This window comes from Chiloscyllium punctatum, chromosome 7 (assembly GCF_047496795.1).
Source record: "Chiloscyllium punctatum isolate Juve2018m chromosome 7, sChiPun1.3, whole genome shotgun sequence".
NCBI lineage: Eukaryota > Metazoa > Chordata > Chondrichthyes > Orectolobiformes > Hemiscylliidae > Chiloscyllium > Chiloscyllium punctatum.
This window is the reverse complement of record NC_092745.1, coordinates 92332485-92354162: the sequence shown is the minus strand read 5'-3', so window position 1 is coordinate 92354162 and position 21678 is coordinate 92332485. Positions and strand designations below refer to the sequence as shown.

Here is a 21678-nt window from a genome sequence, read left to right as displayed (position 1 = left end):
TGTTTCAGATTTTGGGCATCTGCAGTTCTTTTATGTTATCGGTATTTAACTGGTGTGATCTAAATCAAAGTGGATTCATAATTTTAAAATTCTTATTGTAGCCACTGAAAAAGCTTATTTATTAACAACGTACTTATTCATAATACGTATTTGAACTAGACAGACTGGTCTGAGGATGTTTGATGCCCAGAGATGGTAAGTACTGTGGCCTGGTTCACCTTAAATACAATGCTAGTTCAGAGGGCAGAGTTATAGAATCATATAGTACAGAAGAGGCCCTTTGGCCCATTGAGTCTGCACTGACAAAAAACTGCTTTAAAGCTACACTAGTCCCACTTTCCAGTAACTGGCCCAAAGACTTGAATGTTCTGCCACTTCAAGTGCTCATCCAAATAACTTTTAAAGATTGTGAGGTTTCCCATCTCCACTACGCTCCCAAACTCTGTATTCTAGATGAATAAGTGCATCCAGGGGAAACCCTGGATGAATCAGGATATACAGACCCTGCTAAAAACCAGGCGTGAGACCTTCAGATCAGGAGACCCACTCAAATATAAAGAATCCAAGTATGACCTTCGGAGAGCCATTAAAACATCCAAGGATCAATATCAATCCAAACCAGAGACCCAGACAGACACATGGCGACTATGGCAAGGACTGAATGACATCTCAGGTTCTAAAAAGAGACAGTGCAAGATAGCAGATGATATCCCTGCTAGATCATCTCAACGCCTTCTATGCTTACTTTGAGCAGACTTTTGGCAGAGAGGTAACACCTATTCTGACAAGTCCTGAAGAACCTATCCCAACAGTCACTGCATCAGAGGTCAGATCAATTTTCCTTCATGTGAATCCAAGGAAAGCGATGGGACCAGACAGAGTACCAGGCCGTGCACTCAGAGCATGCACAGATCAAATGGCAGAGGTCTTCTCGGACATCTTCACCCTCTCCCTGCAGTAGGCCACTGTCCCTGCCCGTTTCAAGGGGGCCAACATCATCCCTGCGCCTAAGAAGTCTCATGCAGCATGTCTCGATGACTACCGCCCAGTGGCCCTAACTTCGGTGGTCATGAAGTGCTTTGAAAGGCTGGTCATGGCATTAATCAACTCCAGGCTCTCTACTACTCTTGACCCACTCCAATTTGCCTATCGGACCAACAGATCCACGTCAGATGCCATATCATTCACCCTTCACTCCTCCCTAGGACATCTTGACACAAAGAACAGCTACATAAGAATCCTACTCATTGACTACAGTTCAAGCCTTCTGACTGATCACTAAACTTACTGATCTCTGACTAAGCCCCACTCTCTGCAACTGGATCCTTAGTTTCCTGAACCACTGGCCACAATCAGTGAAGACTGGGGACAATATTTCATCCTCACTAAACTCAACACTGGAGCCCCCCAGGGGGGCATACTCGGCCCTCTACTGAAGTCTCTGTATACCAAGGACTGCGTCACCAAATACTAGACTAATGCCATTTACAGGTTCGCTGATGACACCGCCATAGTCTGTCAAATCTCCGATGGCGACGAAACAGACTACAGACGGGAGGTGGAAGACCTTGAAAAATGGTGCACTGAGAACAGCCTAGCTCTCGATGCTGGCAAAACCAAGGAACTCATTATTGGCTTTCAGCAGGATGTTACTCATGCCCCCCTATTCATTTAACAGCACAGAAGTGGAACAAGTGGAGAGTGTGAAGCTCCTGGGAGTGGTCACCCACAAAAAGCTTTCTTGGACTCTTCATTCGCCCGTACCTGTGTTTTTGTTTTACTCGCAAGGCAAAACTTTTCACTGTGCCTCTATATACATGACAATAAGTTCAATTCAATTCAGTTCAATTCACCACTCTGGGTGAAAAGATTTTCCAATTCCCCTCTGAACCTCCTGCCTTCCAACTTAAAATTATGCTGCCTTGTTATTCCCTTCAACTAAGGGGAATAGATGCTTTCTATCCACTCTCTCTATGCCCTTCATTATTTTACACTCCTCAATCAGGTCGCCTGTCCGTCTCAAGAAATTAACTCCAACTTATCCAACATCTCTTCATAGCTAAAATGCTCTATCCCAGTCAACATTTTGGTGAATTTCCTTTGCACCCTCTCCAGTGTGGATCCTTCCAATAGTGTGGTGACCAGAACCTCACACAGCACTCCAGACGTGGCCTGACCAAAGTCCTGTACGATTCCAACATAGCTTCCCTGCTCTTATAATTTATGCCAGGACTGATGAAGACCAGTGTCCCATATGCCACTTTAACTAATTAATCTGTCTTGCTGCCTTCTGGGATCTGACTTATCTGTCTTAACCCTGATTTATCAGGGGTAAATTCCACCTGTCTTTGATCTGTCCATCTGACCAATATGTCTGCATCCTCCTGTAATCACAGATCTTTTTCCTCACTGTTGACCATCCAGACAATCTAGGTGTCATTTGCGAAAAAGTAGCCTTTGGCCTGCCTTTATAATTTGTTTTTGAGGATGAATCTGGAGTTAGTTGTCTTTAAGTTGAGCTGTAATTGGAACTATTTGAAAGATTGCTGTTGCTTTTATAACTATTACACTGTGCACTCACTTGATGCCTGTACTACAAAATAACTGAATATATTAGACTTTGCACCAGTCTAGTTGTGTCCTGAGTTATTCTATGGTATTGACTGGACATTAGGTAGCACAAGGTCCACCTTTTAAATGTTGGACACTTTAAATAAATAGAACTAATGAAATTAAAAAGGTAGCTAATACAGACTGAGACTGAGAATTTGCAACAATCGATAGGTCTGAGACTCTTTATTAAGAAGGACAGAATGTGTAAAAAAGAGCCTGCAGTAGCTGGGTGCTACATTGAAGTTTTGTAATTTAATGCTTAATTCTCATTTATTCTCCTGTTTGTCTGAGGTTGCTCACCAACAAAACACTAATCACTTTTGTAATTTATTAAACAGGATATTATTAGTGGAAACTTCAGTTCGCTGTGCTACTCTCTGTTCATTGTACATGTCCCCATTTTTAATTTGAAACTCTCCCTCAAAAATGTTTTGATCACAACAGAGGTGTTATCCCTTTCAGTATCCTCTGTTTTCTTCCAACTGACTATTTATCCTCTTGAAGTATTGAAAGAACCAGTAGTAATTCAAAGAGCAACATGATTTTGGAAGCAAGGGATAAAAGCAAATTACTGCAGATGCTGGAATCTGAAACCAAAAGAGAAAATGCTGGAAAGTCTCAGCAGGTCTGGCAGCATCTGTAAGGAGAGAAAAGGGCTGACATTTCGAGTCTAACTGACCCTTTGACAAAGGATCAGTTAGACTCGAAACGTTAGCTCTTTTCTCTCCTTACAGATGATTTTGGAAGCATTGCCTTGTAACTTTGCAGCGATTTACAGCCTATTCTCTACAAATTGTTGAGGAAGGGAGGTTACCAACCTTGCCAACATTCAAGAATCTCTAATGTAAGAATGAATCTCAAGCCTGGAGTAGAATTTTTTTTTTCTTGCTACCTATTTGAAAGGTTTTTGGATTCAAACTGTATTGTGAATCCATGTCCACCAAAATGGCACTGAGCACAGAGCCTCCTTTTAGTTGTAGCATTTTGCTGTCAGAGAAGACCTCCTCAGTTTATTCTAGTTGTTGATTTCAGATGGTGAATGAGTTGCAGTGATCTGGAATGATATAATTGTCTTATTATAATAGGGTTTGTTCTATCCACTAACAGACGGTGTAGCATATGCTGCCTTACTGAAGAATGAGCTATTGGGAGCAGGCATTGAGAAAGTGAGCGATCCTCAGACTGAAGATCGGAGATTCCAGATGCCAATGCAGGAGCAAAGGAATTTATTCAGAGTAAGTACCCAGTGCAGAGAATCTGCTCATGAATGTAGTTTTTGTGGATGGGTTGTTCTGTCTGTAGTCAACCACCCACATCCTCAGCTGTTCTTGTGTTTTTCTGAGTTGTATCACCAACTTGACCATGGGAGATCTGTCCATACTTGGGACTTGACATGTAGTTCAGTTCTGTGGCCTTTTTTCCCTCATCCAATTTGCTGCTAGGATAAAAATATTACTTGCACTTTATTCCAAAACTTTTTTATTTGGGAGCCTATCAGTTACAATAACATTAGGTACATCACCGGCAAATAGGTATGATCTGCTGCATGCTTCTTCTTTCTTCTAAGATGTGGGTTCAAACCTTGTTCAAAGACTTGAATGCAGTCCAGGCTGGTGTATTGGTGTGGTACAGAGGGAGCGCTCCATTGGTGGAGATGCTATGCTTCAGACAACATGTTCCAGAAGTCAGGTGGATGCTAAGGATCCTTGGCATTCTTCTTTTCTTGTATTTCTTTGTGGTTTTGATTTGAAGAGTTTTCCTTTTAGGGCACTGCTTGCAAGCAAGTGAATCTGTTTATTCAAAAACAATAAAATAACTATAGATTTGTGTCAAGGTGCTAAAGATTCATTTGACCAAAGACAGTGGTCAGATAATACTTGAGTTTGTCTTGACAGTTTATTAACAAAGGTGTGTCATATTTTAGCACAAAACTGAAACTGCTGAGGGTTAAATTCAGCAAATATTTTGTTGCTTTAAACCTATTCTGTACAATAATTTAATTTGTTAGCATTTTCTTCCTCCATTAGGTTTTCTTTATTGTGACAAAATGCAACTTAACTGCATAATTGTTTCCTTGTTTTTGTGTTGTCTTGTTTGCAGTATGCCTTGAGCACAAAGAGGTCCACTACTGAAAGTGGAAATGAGATTTCTCCATATTCATTGTCCCCCGTAAGCAATAAAAGGTAATTTGTTTCACCAGGATAATCGCCATTGTTAAGTTTTTTTTTATTGACTGGAAGGTGAAAGATCTTGATGCTCTACTGGGACGTTTTGCACTTGTACTCATATATTTATTCAGGGCATACTTGATGGATTTTTAGATCATTTTAGCAGTGAGGCAGCATTGGTGCAAAATGCTGATGGTTTTGTGGCCTACAAATCTACATAATTATGAAGAAGTTCTCCTCTCTCTACAAAGATCCCAGTGAATCGCTCTGTCACTGTACCCCCCAAGTCCTCTCCTCTTCTCTGAACTATCTCCAGTGAAATTATTTCTTTCCTTTTAAATCTTTCCAAAGCTGCTCGTAGTACCTTCCAGATGTGGTTTCACCGGCACCTTGTACAGTTGCAGTAAAACTTCCCGATTCTTGTACTCCAACCCCTTTGAAATAAGAACCAACATTATATTAGCCTTCCTGATCACCTGCTGCATCTGTGTGCTGGCTTTCTGTGTTTCTTGTACCCCCAAGTTCCTTTTGTCTTTCAGCTTTCTGTTGATTTTCTGTATTTAAATAATACTCTTAATTTTTTTGTTGTCCCTTCCAAAACTATTAACTTCACATTTTCCCATATTTATATTCAATTTGTCAATTTTTTTGTCCACTTGCTTAACCTTTCAGTATCTCCCTGTAAAGGGTTTTTTCATCCCTCTACTAACTTGTCTTTCCACTGATTTTTGTCCTCTCCAAATTTGACTACGCTGGGTCATTGGGTGCTAGCCTGTAAAAGAGCCCCTTATCCCCACTCAATTTCCTATCCATGAGCCAATTCTCTATCCATGTCAGTATGCTACCTCCAACACCGGCTCTTAGGACTCCCCCTTTTGTGAGGTACCTTGTTGAACACCTTCTGGAAATCCAAATACAACACATTTACTGGTCCTGCTCCACCCACCCTGGTTGACACTTCCTTGAAAAATTCTAATAAATTAGTCAAACACAATTTCCCTTTCGTGAAACCATGCCTACTGTTTTGTTAGATTATGATTTTACAAATGTCCTGTTATTACTTCCTTAATTGATTCCAAAATTTTCCAACAATGTTAGGCAACACAGTACTCTAGATTTGATCTCATGACCTGTATAACGGAAGCATAAGCTTCTTATTTTTTGTATTCATTTCCCCTTGTGATAGAAAAGGTAACAGGAAGTTACAGTTTAATTACTTGCTGTACCGAGTTTCAATCTTATATATAAGTTGTAAAAATTTGAGGTTCAGTATTAATCCCTGTGGCACACCATTTGTTCCGTATTGCCAACCAGAGAATACCCAATTTATACCTACGACTTCCTGTAAATTAGCCAAACATATATCTGTACCGATACATCAAACCCTGTGCCATGGGCTATTATTTTCCACGTTGACTAATGTTGTAGCACTTTATCAAATGTCTTCTGAACATGTTAGTGCATCCACTGGCCCCTTTATCCATAAGATATGTTACTTCAAAGAATTCCAATAATTGGTTAAGCATGATTTCTCATTCACAAAAACACATTAACTCTGCCTGGATACCTTAAATTTAACAGAGTGCTCTGTTATGACATCCTTTTAATAATAGCTTCTGACATTTCCATGTGACAGGTGTTCAGCCAGCTGGTCTATAGTTTTCTGTCTCCATTTCCTTTTTTAATAAAGGAATTACATTAGCTACTTTCCATTATAATTGAATTTACCCTGAATCCAGTGAATTTTGAAAAATTTAAAACCAAAGCATGTATTACCTCACTAACCACTTCCTTCAAAGCCCTTGGATGAAAGACACAAGGACCAGGGATTTATCTTTCCACTGTTTAATTTGTTTGTTTAGTGCAGCTTCCTTGGTTTTCTTGAGTTCATCCTTCCATTCCAATTTCTGATTGACAAATACTATATTTTACGAAGTCTTTTCCCTGGGGTCGGGGAGTCCAGACCTAGAGAGCATAGGTTTAGGGTGAGAGGGGAAAGATATAAAAGAGACCTAAGGGGCAACTTTTTCACACACAGGGTGGTACGTGTATGGAATGAGCTGCCAGAGGATGTGGTGGAGGCTTGTACAATTGCAACATTTAAGAGGCATCTGGATGGGTATATGAATAGGAAGGGTTTGGAGGGATATGGGCCAGGTGCTGGCAGGTGGGACTAGATTGAGTTGGAGTATCTGGTTGGCGTGGACGGGTTGGACCGCGGGTCTATTTCCATGCTGTACGTCTCTATGACCTGTTGTCAAGTTACATTAATGTAACCTTCATTGAAAAATAATATGTTCTCCAATTCATAAAGCAATTCTGAAATAAATATATGTTATAAAACAGTGATGGACTCCCCCTTAAGTTTAGTGTTATGGCAGAAAACTGCAACATATGGCACTTTTTTAAAAATTGAGACTGAAATGCCTATTTAAAATTGTATTTTACCTTCCCAAATTGAGAGTCTAGTCTGAATAAGGCAGAACTTATTTGTCATATGCAGATTTTATAACATTGTCACATTATAACCTTATCAACTAATTACTGATATAACTTTCTTATTATCATTTGAACAGTCAAAAGTTGTTGAGGTCGCCACGGAAACCAACAAGAAAAATTTCAAAGATTCCTTTTAAAGTTCTGGATGCTCCAGAACTGCAGGATGATTTTTACCTCAATCTAGTGGATTGGTCAGCAGCAAATGTTCTAAGCGTTGGTCTTGGTGCTTGTGTTTACTTATGGAGTGCATGTACCAGTCAGGTAAGGTACTGTGTACTACCATGATAGTTCTAACTCATTACATTTTCTGTTGAAAATTTAGTCTGTTAGCTCCTTTTTACTTTTCACTTGAGACCCTGTTCATTTTGACACATGCAGGTCACTGAGTAAAGCTTGACCACTTGCACAGGGTATTAGCAAAAATTTTTATATCCATACTAAGTGGTAGAAGTTATTTTTTAATTGCAACGGTGTTATGCATTTGATGCTTTTCTCTGTAGCATTAAGACTCCAATGTCTGCATGATTTTGTGGACTTTTAGAATCTGTTCCAATGTATTTGGTTTGTATGACAAGAGGACCTCCCAGCTTTCCCATTTCTTAGAACCCCAGCTATGTCTCTATAGTGTAAATGTACAGGAATCTTTATTCCTTTAACTTTGCTGTATTTCAAAATCTATCTAGTTTTATATTGTCCTCCTGTATCAATATTTATTGCTGTTTGGCTGAGAGTTTCAACTCCATGTTGCCTCCATGTTTGCTGCAGAAGCAGCATTCATTTAGCTGCCAAAAGGCAAAGCAGATGGCTTTTATTTTCTTTTACAAGTCATGGAGTCCAAGAGATGTACAGCACGGAAACAGACCCTTCAGTCCAACCTGTCCATGCCAACCAAACCAATTTAGTCCCATTTTACAGCACTTGGCCCATATCCCTCTAAACCCTTCCTATTCATATACCCATCCAGATGCTTTTTAAAATATTGTCATTGTACCAGCCTCCTTCACATCCTCTAGCAGTTCAATCTATACATGCACCACCCTCTGCACGAAAAATTTGCCCCTTAGGTTCCTTTTAAATTTTTTCTCCCTCATCCTAAACCTATACCCTCTAGTTCTGGATCCCCTATCCGAAGGAAAAAGAATTGTCTATTTACCTGTTTGGGATGCAATATCTACTTTAAACCCTGTAAACTGCCTGCCCTTATTGCCAAGAGAATATAATGTAATCCCAAACAGTGTAGATGAAAATACTCCAAGGTTCAGTCTGTTGCCTCTATTGCAATCGAGGTCCTACCCTGGGCCATTGGTGGGAAGGCCACGAGTGGGGAAAAAATCAGTCACAGCTTCCGCTCTCAATCCCTGCTGGATCGACATTGGCCAGTATTGTGTGGCAACAGGATTGGAGTTATTAGATTAGATTACTTACAGTGTGGAAACAGGCCCATCGGCCCAACAAGTCCACACCGCCCCGCCGAAGCGCAACCCACCCATACCCCTACATCTACCCCTTACCTAACACTACGGGCAATTTAGCATGGCCAATTCACCTGACCTGCACATCTTTGGACAGTGGGAGGAAACTAGAGCATCCGGAGGAAACCCACGCAGACATGGGGAGAACGTGCAAACTCCACACAGTCAGTCGCCTGAGGCGGGAATTGAACCCGGGTCTCTGGCGCTGTGAGGCAGCAGTGCTAACCACTGTGCCACCCACAAGTTAAGTGCGCTGCCCGGGAATCAAACCCAGGTCGCAAGAATGGGAATCTTGCTTGTTACCACTACACCAGCGGCGCTCTCCACTACACCAGCGGCGCTCTGTTATGTGTTTGCCATTGTTTGATGGTTAAACTCATACGGGAAAAAAAAATTAATGTGAAAGGCATTGGAAGGCAGCCAGTGCCTGTGTACCTACAATCATTAACAGACCTTGTAGAAAGGATGGGAGATGTGTGGGGATAGGGAAATCTACACTTGTGTTTATAAATTTAAAGTAAATTTTGCTTCCATATATTAAAGGAAATCCTCACCTTTTTTAATAGGCCTGCATTGTTCAAGCAGTGGTAATATTCCAGCTTCCCTCCTTGATTTCACCTCGCTTTGAGGTCTTAATCTTAGCTGGGTCATTTGAGAGAAGTTAGAGGAAGGAATGATAAAGAAAATGATGCCATTCTTTTGTTGGACTTTGGAATTCAGAATTGATTAATACATTATAAGAACATAGAAACCAGTAAAAGAAGTTTTAATTTGATTAGGCTTTTGTTCAGAACTGATCCAACAATCACTTCATAAATACAGAAATAAAACACACAGTATTGTTAAACTGATTTTTTCTTCCTTTTGATGTTATGTGTGAATCAGGGTCTTGTGTATCATGACTAAATTTTCATGGGAACTGGTGCTTCAATTTCTGAAAGCACTCCCACTATCTGAATTACGAGGCTAGATCCTGAACTGTCCCATTTTGTTATTAATTTGTCTTATGAACATTTCTGACTTTTAATTTTTTTTTTAGATTTTAAGAGAAAAGCCGGGAATTTCAGCTGTTTGTGATATGTTAACTTTGTGAGGGAGTTTTACTTTCAATCGAATGTGTCCTTCAGAATGCTTTGGGCAGGCTTTCAACTAACAAAATGGGTTTGGTTATTTGAGACTGATTTTCTGCAAAAGCATATGAGTGGAGAAGGGCCCTAAACATTATTTATCTCTGAGAAACCAATTGACACTTCATTTTGGTGCAGCACCTTCATGCATGTTGGTTTATACTGTGTATGATGGTTTCATTTCCCTTAGCGTTAAATTGGGGAAGAAAAGTGGTGACTTATTCAGGCATTAAACCGCTTTAAAGAAGCACGTTTTGCAGTGTTTTATGTATTTTTTTTCTTTCTAGGTCACAAGGCTGTGTGATCTCTCCATTGATGGTGACTCTGTTACATCTGTTTGTTGGAATGAGAGGGTGAGTGTAATTTTTTTCTTTTTTTAAACATATTAACCCCCACACTACCGCCTAACTGCAGTAGTGCTTATTTTTTCCCCAGCACCCATGGTGTGTGTATGTAGGCGTGAGACACAGTGAGAGACTCAAGGTGCATGAATCTTTATTCAATTTCCACCACCAGGAAGAAAGGAAACACCCGAGTGGCCAGTGACAAGCAGTGCCCTTCACATCAAAGGGCAATGCTGTGAGATCAAACAGTGAGGGGGAGGGCAGGAATTAAATCAAAATAGAGTTGGACGGGGAAATAATACACTCCACTCCCTGCGGCGCCCACCTCTCCCTGAATGACTCCAGGGTGTTGGTGGAGACCACGTGCTCCTTCTCCAAGGACACCCGGGCCCTAATGTAAAGGGTGAGTGTAATCAAATATCATGGTAATTATCTGATGCATTTAATTCCTTTTTGTTTCATTAATCAAAAATTCAATGAAATCAATAAGATTTCATTGGATATTGTCTTTTTTTTTCAACTATAACCTTTAAAGTACTAAAACATCCAAGGTGCTTTACGCTGTAATGAAGATGTCACTAAGCCACGCAAGGGACAGGTGACTAGAAGCAAAGTTGTAGTAGATTTTAAGGAGTGTAATAAAAGTGGAATGTGAGCTAAAAATACAAAGGTTTTGGGAGAAATCCCAGAGCTTGGGAACTAGGCAACTTGAGGTGTAGCAACCAATGGTGGATTAATTAAAATCAAGAATGCACAATAGACAATAGACAATAGATGCAGGAGTAGGCCATTCTGCCCTTCGAGCCTGCACCGCCATTCAATATGATCATGGCTGATCATTCCTAATCAGTATCCTGTTCCAGCCTTATCTCCATACCCCTTGACTCCACTATCTTTAAGAGCTCTATCCAATTCTTTCTTAAAAGAATCCAGAGACTGGGCCTCCACTGCCCTCTGGGGCAGAGCATTCCACACAGCCACCACTCTCTGGGTGAAGTAGTTTCTCCTCATCTCTGTCCTAAATGGTCTACCCCGTATTTTTAAGTTGTGTCCTCTGGTTCGGCACTCCCCCATCAACGGAAATATGTTCCCTCCTGCCAGAGTGTCCAGTCCTTTCATAAGCCTATACGTTTCAATCAGATCCCCTCTCAGTCTTCTAAACTCAAGGGTATACAAGCCCAGTCGCTTCAGTCTTTCCGTGTAAGGCAATCCTGCCATTCCAGGAATTGACCTCGTGAACCTACGCTGCACTCCCTCAATAGCCAGAATGTCCTTCCTCAAATTTGGAGACCAGAACTGTACACAGTACTCCAGGTGTGGTCTCACCAGGGCCCTGTACAGCTGCAGAAGCACCTCTTTGCTTCTATACACAATCCCTCTTGTTATGAAGGCCAGCATGCTATTAGCCTTCTTCACGACCTGCTGTACCTGCATGCTTGCCTTCATTGACTGGTGGACAAGAACACCCAGATCTCTCTGAACAGCCCCTTTACCTAATTTGATACCATTGAGGTAGTAATCTGCCTTCCTGTTCTTGCCACCAAAGTGGATAACCAGACATTTATCCACATTAAACTGCATCTGCCATGCATCTGCCCACTCACCTAACTTGTCCACGTCACCCTGTAATCCCCTAACATCCTCATCACATTTCACCCTACCACCTAGCTTTGTGTCATCAGCAAATTTGCTAATGTTATTGCTGATACCATCTTCTATATCATTTACATATATTGTAAAAAGCTGCGGTCCCAGCACGGATCCCTGCGGTACCCCACTGGTCACTGCCTGCCATTTCGAAATGGAGCGGTTAATCACTACCCTTTGTTTCCTATTAGCCAACCAATTCTCTATCCAATCTAGTACTTTGCCCCCAATCCCGTGCGCCCTAATTTTACTCACTAACCTCTTGTGTGGGACTTTATCAAAAGCTTTCTGAAAGTCCAGGTACACTACATCCACTGGATCTCCCTCGTCCATCTTCCGAGTTACATCCTCAAAAAATTCAAGAAGATTAGTCAAGCATAATTTCCCCTTCATAAATCCATGCTGACTCTGTCCTATCCTGTTACTATTATCCAGATGTGCCGTAATTTCATCCTTTATAATAGACTCCAGCATCTTTCCCACCACTGAGGTCAGACTAACTGGTCTATAATTTCCTGCTTTCTCCCGCCCACCCTTCTTAAAAAGTGGCACAACATTAGCCGCCCTCCAATCCTCAGGAACCAACCCCAATTCTATTGAACTCTGGAAAATAATCACCAGCGCATCCACGATTTCCCGAGCCACCTCCTTTAGTACCCTGGGATGCAGGCCATCAGGTCCCGGAGACTTATCAACCTTCAGACCTAACAGTCTCTCCAACACCAAATCCTGTTCAGGTCCTTCAGCCACTGTTACCTCAGGGAGATTGCTTGTGTCTTCCCCAGTGAACACAGATCTGAAGTACCCATTTAATTCCTCTGCCATTTCTTCGTTCCCAGTAATATATTCCCCTGCTTCTGTCTTCAAGGGCCCAATTTTTGTCCTAACCATTTTTTTGCCTTGGACATACCTAAAAAAGCTTTTACTATCCTCCTTTATATTCTTGGCCAGTTTACCTTCGTACCTCATTTTTTCTCTGCGTATTTCCTTCTTACTAATCCTCTGTTGTTCTTTAAAAGCTTCCCAGTCCTCCATTTTCCCGCTTATCTTCGCTAAGTTATACTTTTTCTCTTTTAACCTTATATGTTTCTTTACTTCCCTTGTCAGCCACGGCCGCCCATGTCTCCTCCTGGGATCTTTCTTCCTTTTAGGAATGAACTGATCCTGCATCTTCTGCATTATACACAGAAATATCCGCCATTGTTCCTCCACGGTCTTCCCTGTTAAGGTATTAAACCATTGAACTTTGGCCAGTTGCTCCCTCATAGCTCCATATTTCCCTTTATTCAACTGAAATATTGTCACTTCAGATTGTACCCACTCCCTCTCAAATTGCAGATTGAAGCTTATTGTATTATGGTCACTACTTCCCAATGGCTCCTTCACTTCGAGGTCACTGACCAATTCTGGTTCGTTACACAATACCAGATCCAGAATCGCCTTATCCCTGGTCGGCTCCAGCACCAGCTGCTCTAAAAATCCATCTCTGAGGCACTCCACAAAGTCTCTTTCTTGAGGCCCGATACCATCCTGATTCACCCAGTCTACCTGCATGTTAAAATCCCCCATAACAACTGTAGTAACATCTTTGCGACAAGCCAATTTCAGCTCCTGATTCAACTTACCTCCAACATCCAGACTACTGTTTGGGGGCCTGTAGATGACTCCCATGAGGGTCTTTTTACCCTTAGTGTTTCGAAGCTCTATCCACACTGACTCTACATCCCCTGACTCTAGGTCCGCCCGCGCAAGGGACTGAATATCCTCCCTTACCAACAAGGCCACCCCACCCCCTCTGCCCGTCAGTCTATCCTTACGATAACACGTGTAGCCTTGAATATTCATTTCCCAGGCCCTGTCCCCATGAAGCCACGTCTCAGTTATCCCCACAATATCGTATCTGCCAATTTCCAAAAGAGCCTCAAGCTCATCCACCTTGTGTCTAATGCTTCGTGCATTCATATATAGAATTTTTAATTTGTTACTGCTCTCACCCTTCCCCTCAACCCTTATTTCACTCAACTTTACAGCATGATGCCTTTTCCAGTTTTCTGCCTCCTTGATACAGTTGTCTTTCTTGACTTCTCTTGTTCTAACTACCCCTTCAATTTCCTTTTTAAACATCCAGCTTGTCCCCTCCCCCCCGCTACTTAGTTTAAATGTAGCGGTGTTGCAGCAGAAAACCTGCCTGCCAGAATGCCGATCCCTGTTCTATTAAGGTGCAAGCCATCTCTCTTGTAGAATTTATGGTTACCATAAAATATACCCCAGTGATCCAAGAACTTGAAACCTTGCTTCCTGCACCAGTTCCCCAACCACACGTTCAAGTCCATTATCTCCCGGTTTCTGGCCACACTAGCCCGAGGAACTGGAAGCAAACTGGAGATAACCACCTTGGACGTCCTGCTTTTTAGCCTTCTTCCTAGTTCTGCGAAGTCTCGCTGTAGTGGGCAGGATTTGAGGAGCACAGATATTCTGGAGGGTTATGGGGCTAGAGGATGTTGGAGATGGTGAGAAGTGGGGTTTAATAGATCGATTTGAAAACTAGGATAATATTTTTAAAATCATGATGTTGCTTGACCAAAAATCAATGTAGGCCAGTGAGCACAAGCGTGATAGGTGAATGGGAATTAGTGTGAATTAAGACATGGGAAGGAGAGTTTTATATGAAGTCCTATTTAAGGGAGGGGAATTATAGTAAAATGTTGGTGACCAGCCAGGAGTACATATGAGATGGAAGAAGAGTTTGGAATGGGGAACAAAAAATAGTGGTTTCAGTCTTTCCAATCTTTCAATGAATGTGTTAAAATTCATTCAGATTTACTTTCAAATATTTCTTAATTGTTTTCCACAAAGGCTACTATTAATGCTGTTCCTTGTGAATATTGCTCAATTCAGTATTTCGTGCATTTAAGTGGAGTAAATGGGCTGTAGCATGCCTAATCTATAATCTTTGCAAAATGGTGATTGTTAGCTGAAATGTTATCCACTCGACTGGGGAGAGTGAGTGATTAGGGAGAAAATTACTCATTTCTGTCTTATGATCTGGTATTTATTTGAATGAAGCCGTATGAAACTATACAGGAATTGACTTTAAAGAAAAGCAAAACCACAAATTCTAAGAACTTGCAAGTTTAAAGGCAAAATACTGGAAAAGTACAACATTGGTATGAGAAAGACAATTACCATATATACTTGAGTAATAGTCGAATTTTTTTGATTACTTTTTAAGGTTAAATTTATGGGGTCAACTATTACATGGATACTATTTTTGAGGGGACCGTATCATTAGCAGAAGCCCAACTGATCTCTAAAGGAATAAAGAAAAACAACAAATTATAGTAATTCTCAAAACCTGGAGCAGTGGAACAAACTGCAGACTGGAAAACTGGAGGAGGACATGACGGCTGGCACACTGACTCATAAACTTTGATCTGTTAGCGGTGAAGAACTAGGGTTGACTTTTATGAGATGTATGGAAAATTCCAGGTCATTTGACCAAAAATAGGGGGTCAGCTTTTACATGAGATTGACTATTACTCAAGTATATATGGTATGTATCTAAAGAATGATGCGATCTTACTACCTGCCTAACTACAGTAGGACAACTTAAATACTGGGGTGATAAGGGATAGCTTGGGTATAACTTCCAACTAATTTAAGCATTTCTGATCTGACTATCATCTTCTAGAGATCTTGACTAGTATGAAGAGTTGCAAGTTGACTTCGTTCTTTTCTCAGTCTCCCCTCTGCCCTAACCTTCAAACTGTGCCACCCTATAAAAGAGTGAAGTTCTGAAGCAGGTTTTAACCCCAGGCTTCTGCTCTGAGCATTCCAAGAGGGAACTGCACCACTGATATACTGTGGGAGTTGGACATCGATTTATGTGCTTTTGGCATGTTTTATTATGTTCAACGCATTACATAAAAACAAGATGTTCTACATGCAGGAGGTTCTATAGTAATAAAATGTGGCGCTGGAAAAACACAGCAGGCCAGGCAGCATCTGAGGAGCAGGATGCTGCCTGGCCTGCTGTGTTTTTCTAGCACCACATTTTTCAACTCTGGTACTCCAGCATCTGCAGTCCTCACTTTCTCCTAGCTCTATAGTAATAGCGTCAATAACTTAACACAATCAATCTTTTAATATGTACAGGGGAATTTTGTAGCTGTGGGTACCCATAAAGGATATGTACAGATCTGGGATGCAGCAGCTGGGAAGAAGCTGAGCTCTCTTGATGGACATTCCGCTAGAGTTGGTAAGTATTGCTATAAAGATAATAAGACCATAAGGTGAAGGAGTGGAATTGGGCAGTCAGCCCATAGAGTCTTCTCTGCCATTCGATCATGGCTGATGTTTCTCAGCCCCATTCTCCTGCCTTCTCCCCATACCCTTTTATTCACTTACTGTTCGAGAACCTATTTTTATCTCTGTCTTAAGACACTCAATGGCTGACCTCCATAACTTTCTGTGGCTATGAGTTCCATAGATTTGCCACCTAGTTTCAGGATTAGATTTTACTTACAAAAGAGGCATTTTTAAACCGTGCAGGAGGACAGATATTTTCAAATAAAACCATAACTGCGAAGTTTATAATAAACTGCTGGTTTATTCATCATACAAAATAATAACTATTTTGAAGATTTCTGATGTGAACACATTTTGATTGAGTTTTGACATGTTTGTACTTATAATCCGATACAAGCATGTTTTTACGAGCAGTTAAATTTGAGTTCAGCTGTTCTGACACAATGTCAGGAAGCTGCACAAATCTGGAGCTGCTTTCCTAAAAGCTCTTGATGTCAATTAAATCTTTCAAAATGGCGATGCATAATTTTTTGTTTGGATCTGTAACTCTTAGTATTCTTGTCAATGTGGTAAGTGTAATGAAGTTGTGATACAGATCAGGTATGATTCAGTGCATGAGCACCCCTGTTCCTAAACAGCTAGCTGCATAGGTTTCAGACTCAGGGTAGACAATACTCCACATTGAAACAGTTTGTACCTTTATGTTTCACATAACCTTGGCAGAAAAAAAGATAAACAACCAATATGTGATAGTATATTGTGCAAACAGTTTGTGCTATGCACCATTTTCTGAAAAGTCCAGGATATTTAAGCAAACATTACTGGTCTACTAGCAGCATTAATCAAAGATAGCCCTACTGAAGCCATTGAATGTACAGTTCAGTTCATTGAATCTGTACATAATGTCATTACTTGCATTATTATAATTATAGGAGTATTTAGGTGTCTCTGCAAAGTTAGGAAATGTGCAAAGGTAACCAACCGATTCCTCAGCTCACTTTTCATGAAGGGTCCTGCCGGAAACATTGACTCCCCCGCTCTTTTGATGCTGCTTGACCTGCTGTGCTTTTTCCAGCTCCACGTTTTATCGACTCTGATTTCCCAGCACTATCTCCAGCTCACCTCTTCTTTGGGGATATGCCTAACACATACGAGAATTAAGAATGAACTGCCCTGCAATAAATTGCTGATTCCTTTGGACGCATCCGATATTCTTTCACTTTGGTATAAGGGTAAAAGTTAATACATTCTGGGGCAGCCATTTGGATAAGAATTGTATTTTCCAGTTCTCTGCATTCGGGGTTTTATGGTAGAATCTTACAAAATTTGGACCTTGCATTTGAGTCGAACTGTTTGCTTAAATAATGAACTTTGATTACTGATGCACCCATTGTCTTTTGTGAGACAATGTTTTCAAGAGCACAGGCTTACTATCAAATAACTAAGGTAAAAAAATACATTTACATAATGTTATTGAATAACGTAATTGAATATACATTTGTCTCATGTACACCATGTTAAATAAAAATGTTAAAAATCACACAACACCAGGTTATAGTCTACAACCTGGTGATTGTGTGATTTTTAGCTTTGCACACCTCAGTCCAATACCGGCATCTCCACATAAAAAAATGTAGCAGTGTTACCCAGATTTATTGTTGAGTTGATAATATATTAACCACATTAAACATATCTGCTATAAACTTTAAACATTTTAGATGTTCATTTATTTTAAGCTGGTTAATAGTGGATCAATCAGAAGATGACTGAGTAAATAAGGTCATTATTGCTCTAGGTTTCACAACAGTTATGAAAGAAGAGGGAAGAGATTAAAGTAGCTGCATTTTTAAAAAAAAAAGTAGTCTTACTGTGTTGCCTGATGTCTAGGGGCTTTGGCCTGGAATGCTGATCACCTCTCGTCAGGAAGTCGGGACCGTCTCATTCTACAGAGAGATGTGAGAACACCCCCACTTCAGATGGAACGGCGATTACAGGGCCACAGGCAGGAAGTCTGTGGTTTAAAGTGGTCTCCCGATCACCAGCATTTAGCTTCAGGGGGCAACGATAACAAGGTACCTGACATCCCTTCCAGTGGTGCCCAAAATCTAGGGTTTAGTTCAAACCCATTCATTTGTCTAGTGAGCACAAGGCAAATGTAGTAAGAATTTGCACAAACACCCAGGAGTAAGGAGACAGCATTGCAAAAATTGGACATCTGAAATAGCCTTGTATTATTTGTCTTCTCCCATTATCACTCTTAATATAGCTGCTTAAATATGAGCAAATGGAGGGCGATGGAATTTTTTTTGTTTTTATTTAAAATTCCCTTTGGAACTGGGGTCAGATTACTAATATAGTGCTTTAAGAAGCTTTTGTCATGTCACAGTTATTGCTGAATGTCAAACTTTTTTTTTGTTGGTTTATTTTACAACTGGATTTTATTTTTCTTTCAGCTCTTTGTATGGAATAATTCCAGTTTGAGCCCAGTCCAGCAATACACAGAACATTTAGCAGCTGTAAAGGCCATTGCCTGGTCCCCTCATCAGCATGGCCTTCTGGCATCAGGAGGGGGCACTGCTGATCGCTGCATCCGTTTCTGGAACACACTGACATGCCAGCCTCTGCAGTGTGTCGACACAGGCTCTCAAGTCTGCAATCTTGCCTGGTCTAAGCATGCAAATGAACTGGTGAGCTTTTAATGTTAAACCCTGTGAAGAAAGGGAATTTTCATTTTGACAAGTAATAGATTTTAGCTACCTTTTCCAGTTTGAAGCTGATTAGATAAAGGGATGTGATTACCCAGGGATTTGCTGTCTTGTGCAAAGTTCACCAAGTACAAGGTAATCATATGTGAAGAGACTTTTGAATCTTTTAAACAGATTTGATTAGCATGTTCTGTACTCCTGTTTAACCTAGGAATGTTGAGGCACTAACTTGTTAATACTTCTCTAATGAGGGCCATCTCTGATCTTTACTTTTGCAGCAGCATTGGTGAGATGTGATGATTAGTAACCTTAACCAACCCCATTGACAAAATTTAGGACATTATCAAAGATTGTCTTGGATTTCAGAATTAGGTTTTCTTTAAAAAAAAGTATTTTCTTTTTCCAATTCTCTCCCTCTAACTTAAAAATAAAAGTATGAAGGGAGACTATGATTTAAAATATTATTTAAAACAAAGGATGTCTAGCTGCTAAAAGTAGCCCTGCAGAACAATGCCCGTCTCCTCATGTTACCTGATTATAACGAAAGTGCTTGATCTGGCTATAGGTTCAGACTGTTCTATTTGTAGATGTTCATGCAGGACCAGCAATACACTACCTATCAGGTGCATTATTGAATATGCTCCTTCAGGATCTCTAATTATCTCCTTTGATCTGGTTTTGCATCCATAATCCAACTTAATTATGTTTCCTAAGTGGCAATCTAGTCTCTTTCTTACTGTTGATCCCTTCTGATCCAATTTATAAATTGGGAATAAACTCCAGAGCATCGGCCCTAAATTGCTCAATCTTTCATAAAGCAGGCTATTCATCTGTAAATCAATTTAGTGAACCTCCTCTGAACTGCCTCTAAATGTAACTACACCCCTCCCACATCAGCATTTAAATCCTTCCCAGTCCCTGATTTAATTAGATTCAAATCCTCCTCTGTGACATCACACTATGCTACTCCTTCATCCTGTTCCAGTCTTTTCACTCTTCAAGCCCCCCTGCCCTCCAACTCCACCTACAGCTCCCATTCTACCGAGTGCGAAAGCCTTCAGAAACTCCACTATACCCAATAAAACAGCCTCTTCAGTCTCCTCCAACTTCCTGTTACTCTTTAAACCAGGTTATGTCTTCGATCATTCTCGTAGTGATTTCTTTTCCTATTGCTCAGCATCAATCTCTCCTCCCTGAAGCATGTTGGCAAATGTGTGGTTTTGCTTTTCTTTAAATGTTATTGCTTCACGTTTGTGTAGATTGATAGGAATTAAATACTTGTAGCATTTGTTTCCAAGCTTCAATGACTAACTTATATTTGTTTTTGATTAAATAAGCTGTTTATTTTCGGTGCTTTGTTTGGCATTAATGAGGTTCTCCAAGAATTGAAGTGTCCACTCTATAGCCATGTTACTGGTTAGGAAAGTTCATGATTCAATATGGTATTAATGTCAGGGAAATGCTGATCTAGGATACAGTAGTGGAACTGATGTTGCTATTGGAGCTGGTGACCAGAGTGTCAACAATATATTATTAATTGAAAAAGAATTCACAGCTTTGGGTTAACTTGCTGGATTTGAATTTGTTCCATTTTGTCTTTTTAAAAAAAGCATGTCCCAACTCTGAGTGAAGTTAAATAAGACCTCATTAAAATTTGTTGAAAATCTTTTTTAAATTTGGCTTTGTTTTACAGGTTAGCACACATGGCTATTCGCAGAATCAGATTTTAGTGTGGAAGTACCCATCCTTAACACAGGTTGCCAAACTGACAGGGCATTCATATAGAGTACTCTACCTGGTAAGAACTTTGTTTTTGTGACTGGTTGCTAGCTTATCACTGGTATAGTTTACTTCAATGCTATCATCCCCTGACATTTTACAGAAAGTTATGTTACTAAACATGTCCTCCAGATGCCCAGACTAATGCTTTGGGAGACATTAATCCAAGTCCTACCACAGTAGTTGGAGAAATTTAAATTCAAAGAATCTGGAATAGTAAAGTAAGTCACCATAGTCCTGCCAGACTACAGGGCTACTCTGAGATTTTAGCACGATTTATTTATATTTTACCTAAGTAGTGGGAAATGAATAGTCAACTACTTAAACTTCTCGAGCCCTTCTCAAATACTCTAAACCAAGTAGAATTCAAAATATGATTGGCTATAATGTAGAAAAAAATCCATCAATTTCATATGGGACTTTTCTGATTACTTTAATGTTTTGCTGGGATATGTTGCTGTCCAAACATTGTTTTGGAAATTCTAAGTTATGCTACATACTGATTTGAGATTCAGGGCAGGTGCCTGAATGTGAACTTTTGAATATCAGCCAGCAGGTGGCACACTCCATCAAGGAACTGAAGGTTCTAAAGCAGACAGTGAGACAATGACTTGGACATTAAAATAAATTGGTTTACCTACTGTGTCTCAAACTGCAAACAGATGCTTATTTTTCTTTTAGAATGACAAAATTACACTTTTTTTTCCAATTAGCCATTAATCTAATGTTAGCTTCTATCTTTGAAACCAATCTAGTCAAATTAATTTTGTTTCTAATTAAGTATTGATTAACTGAATGATACATGAATTGAAGAAGCACTATAAGTAGTGTACCTCAGGGTTCAGTGCTAGATCTATCTCTGATAGGGCTTTCAGATAATTGCAAGATTAGTCATGATTAAACATCTGAAAAATTTTAGTGTCAGCTTTTATTCCTTATCAAAATTATATATTTATTGCATTTCTTGTATAAATTATTTTATTGATTTAATGTTGGTATGGATAATTGTATCATCC

The 21678-nt window shown here is 40.2% G+C and overlaps 1 protein-coding gene across 8 annotated transcripts in view; it reads left to right on the top strand.

Moving 5' to 3' along the window:
• LOC140479934 (fizzy-related protein homolog) overlaps positions 1 to 21678 on the top strand; it is a 54362-nt gene that overhangs the window by 29632 nt on the left and 3052 nt on the right. For all 8 annotated transcript variants that reach the window (XM_072574346.1, XM_072574343.1, XM_072574345.1 and 5 more), the window contains 8 exons: positions 3721 to 3848; positions 4714 to 4796; positions 7358 to 7541; positions 10167 to 10232; positions 16026 to 16128; positions 18066 to 18250; positions 18632 to 18865; positions 20577 to 20681. In XM_072574346.1, the coding sequence (XP_072430447.1) occupies positions 3721 to 3848; positions 4714 to 4796; positions 7358 to 7541; positions 10167 to 10232; positions 16026 to 16128; positions 18066 to 18250; positions 18632 to 18865; positions 20577 to 20681 (1088 nt within the window). The remainder of the gene's footprint in view (positions 1 to 3720; positions 3849 to 4713; positions 4797 to 7357; positions 7542 to 10166; positions 10233 to 16025; positions 16129 to 18065; positions 18251 to 18631; positions 18866 to 20576; positions 20682 to 21678) is intronic.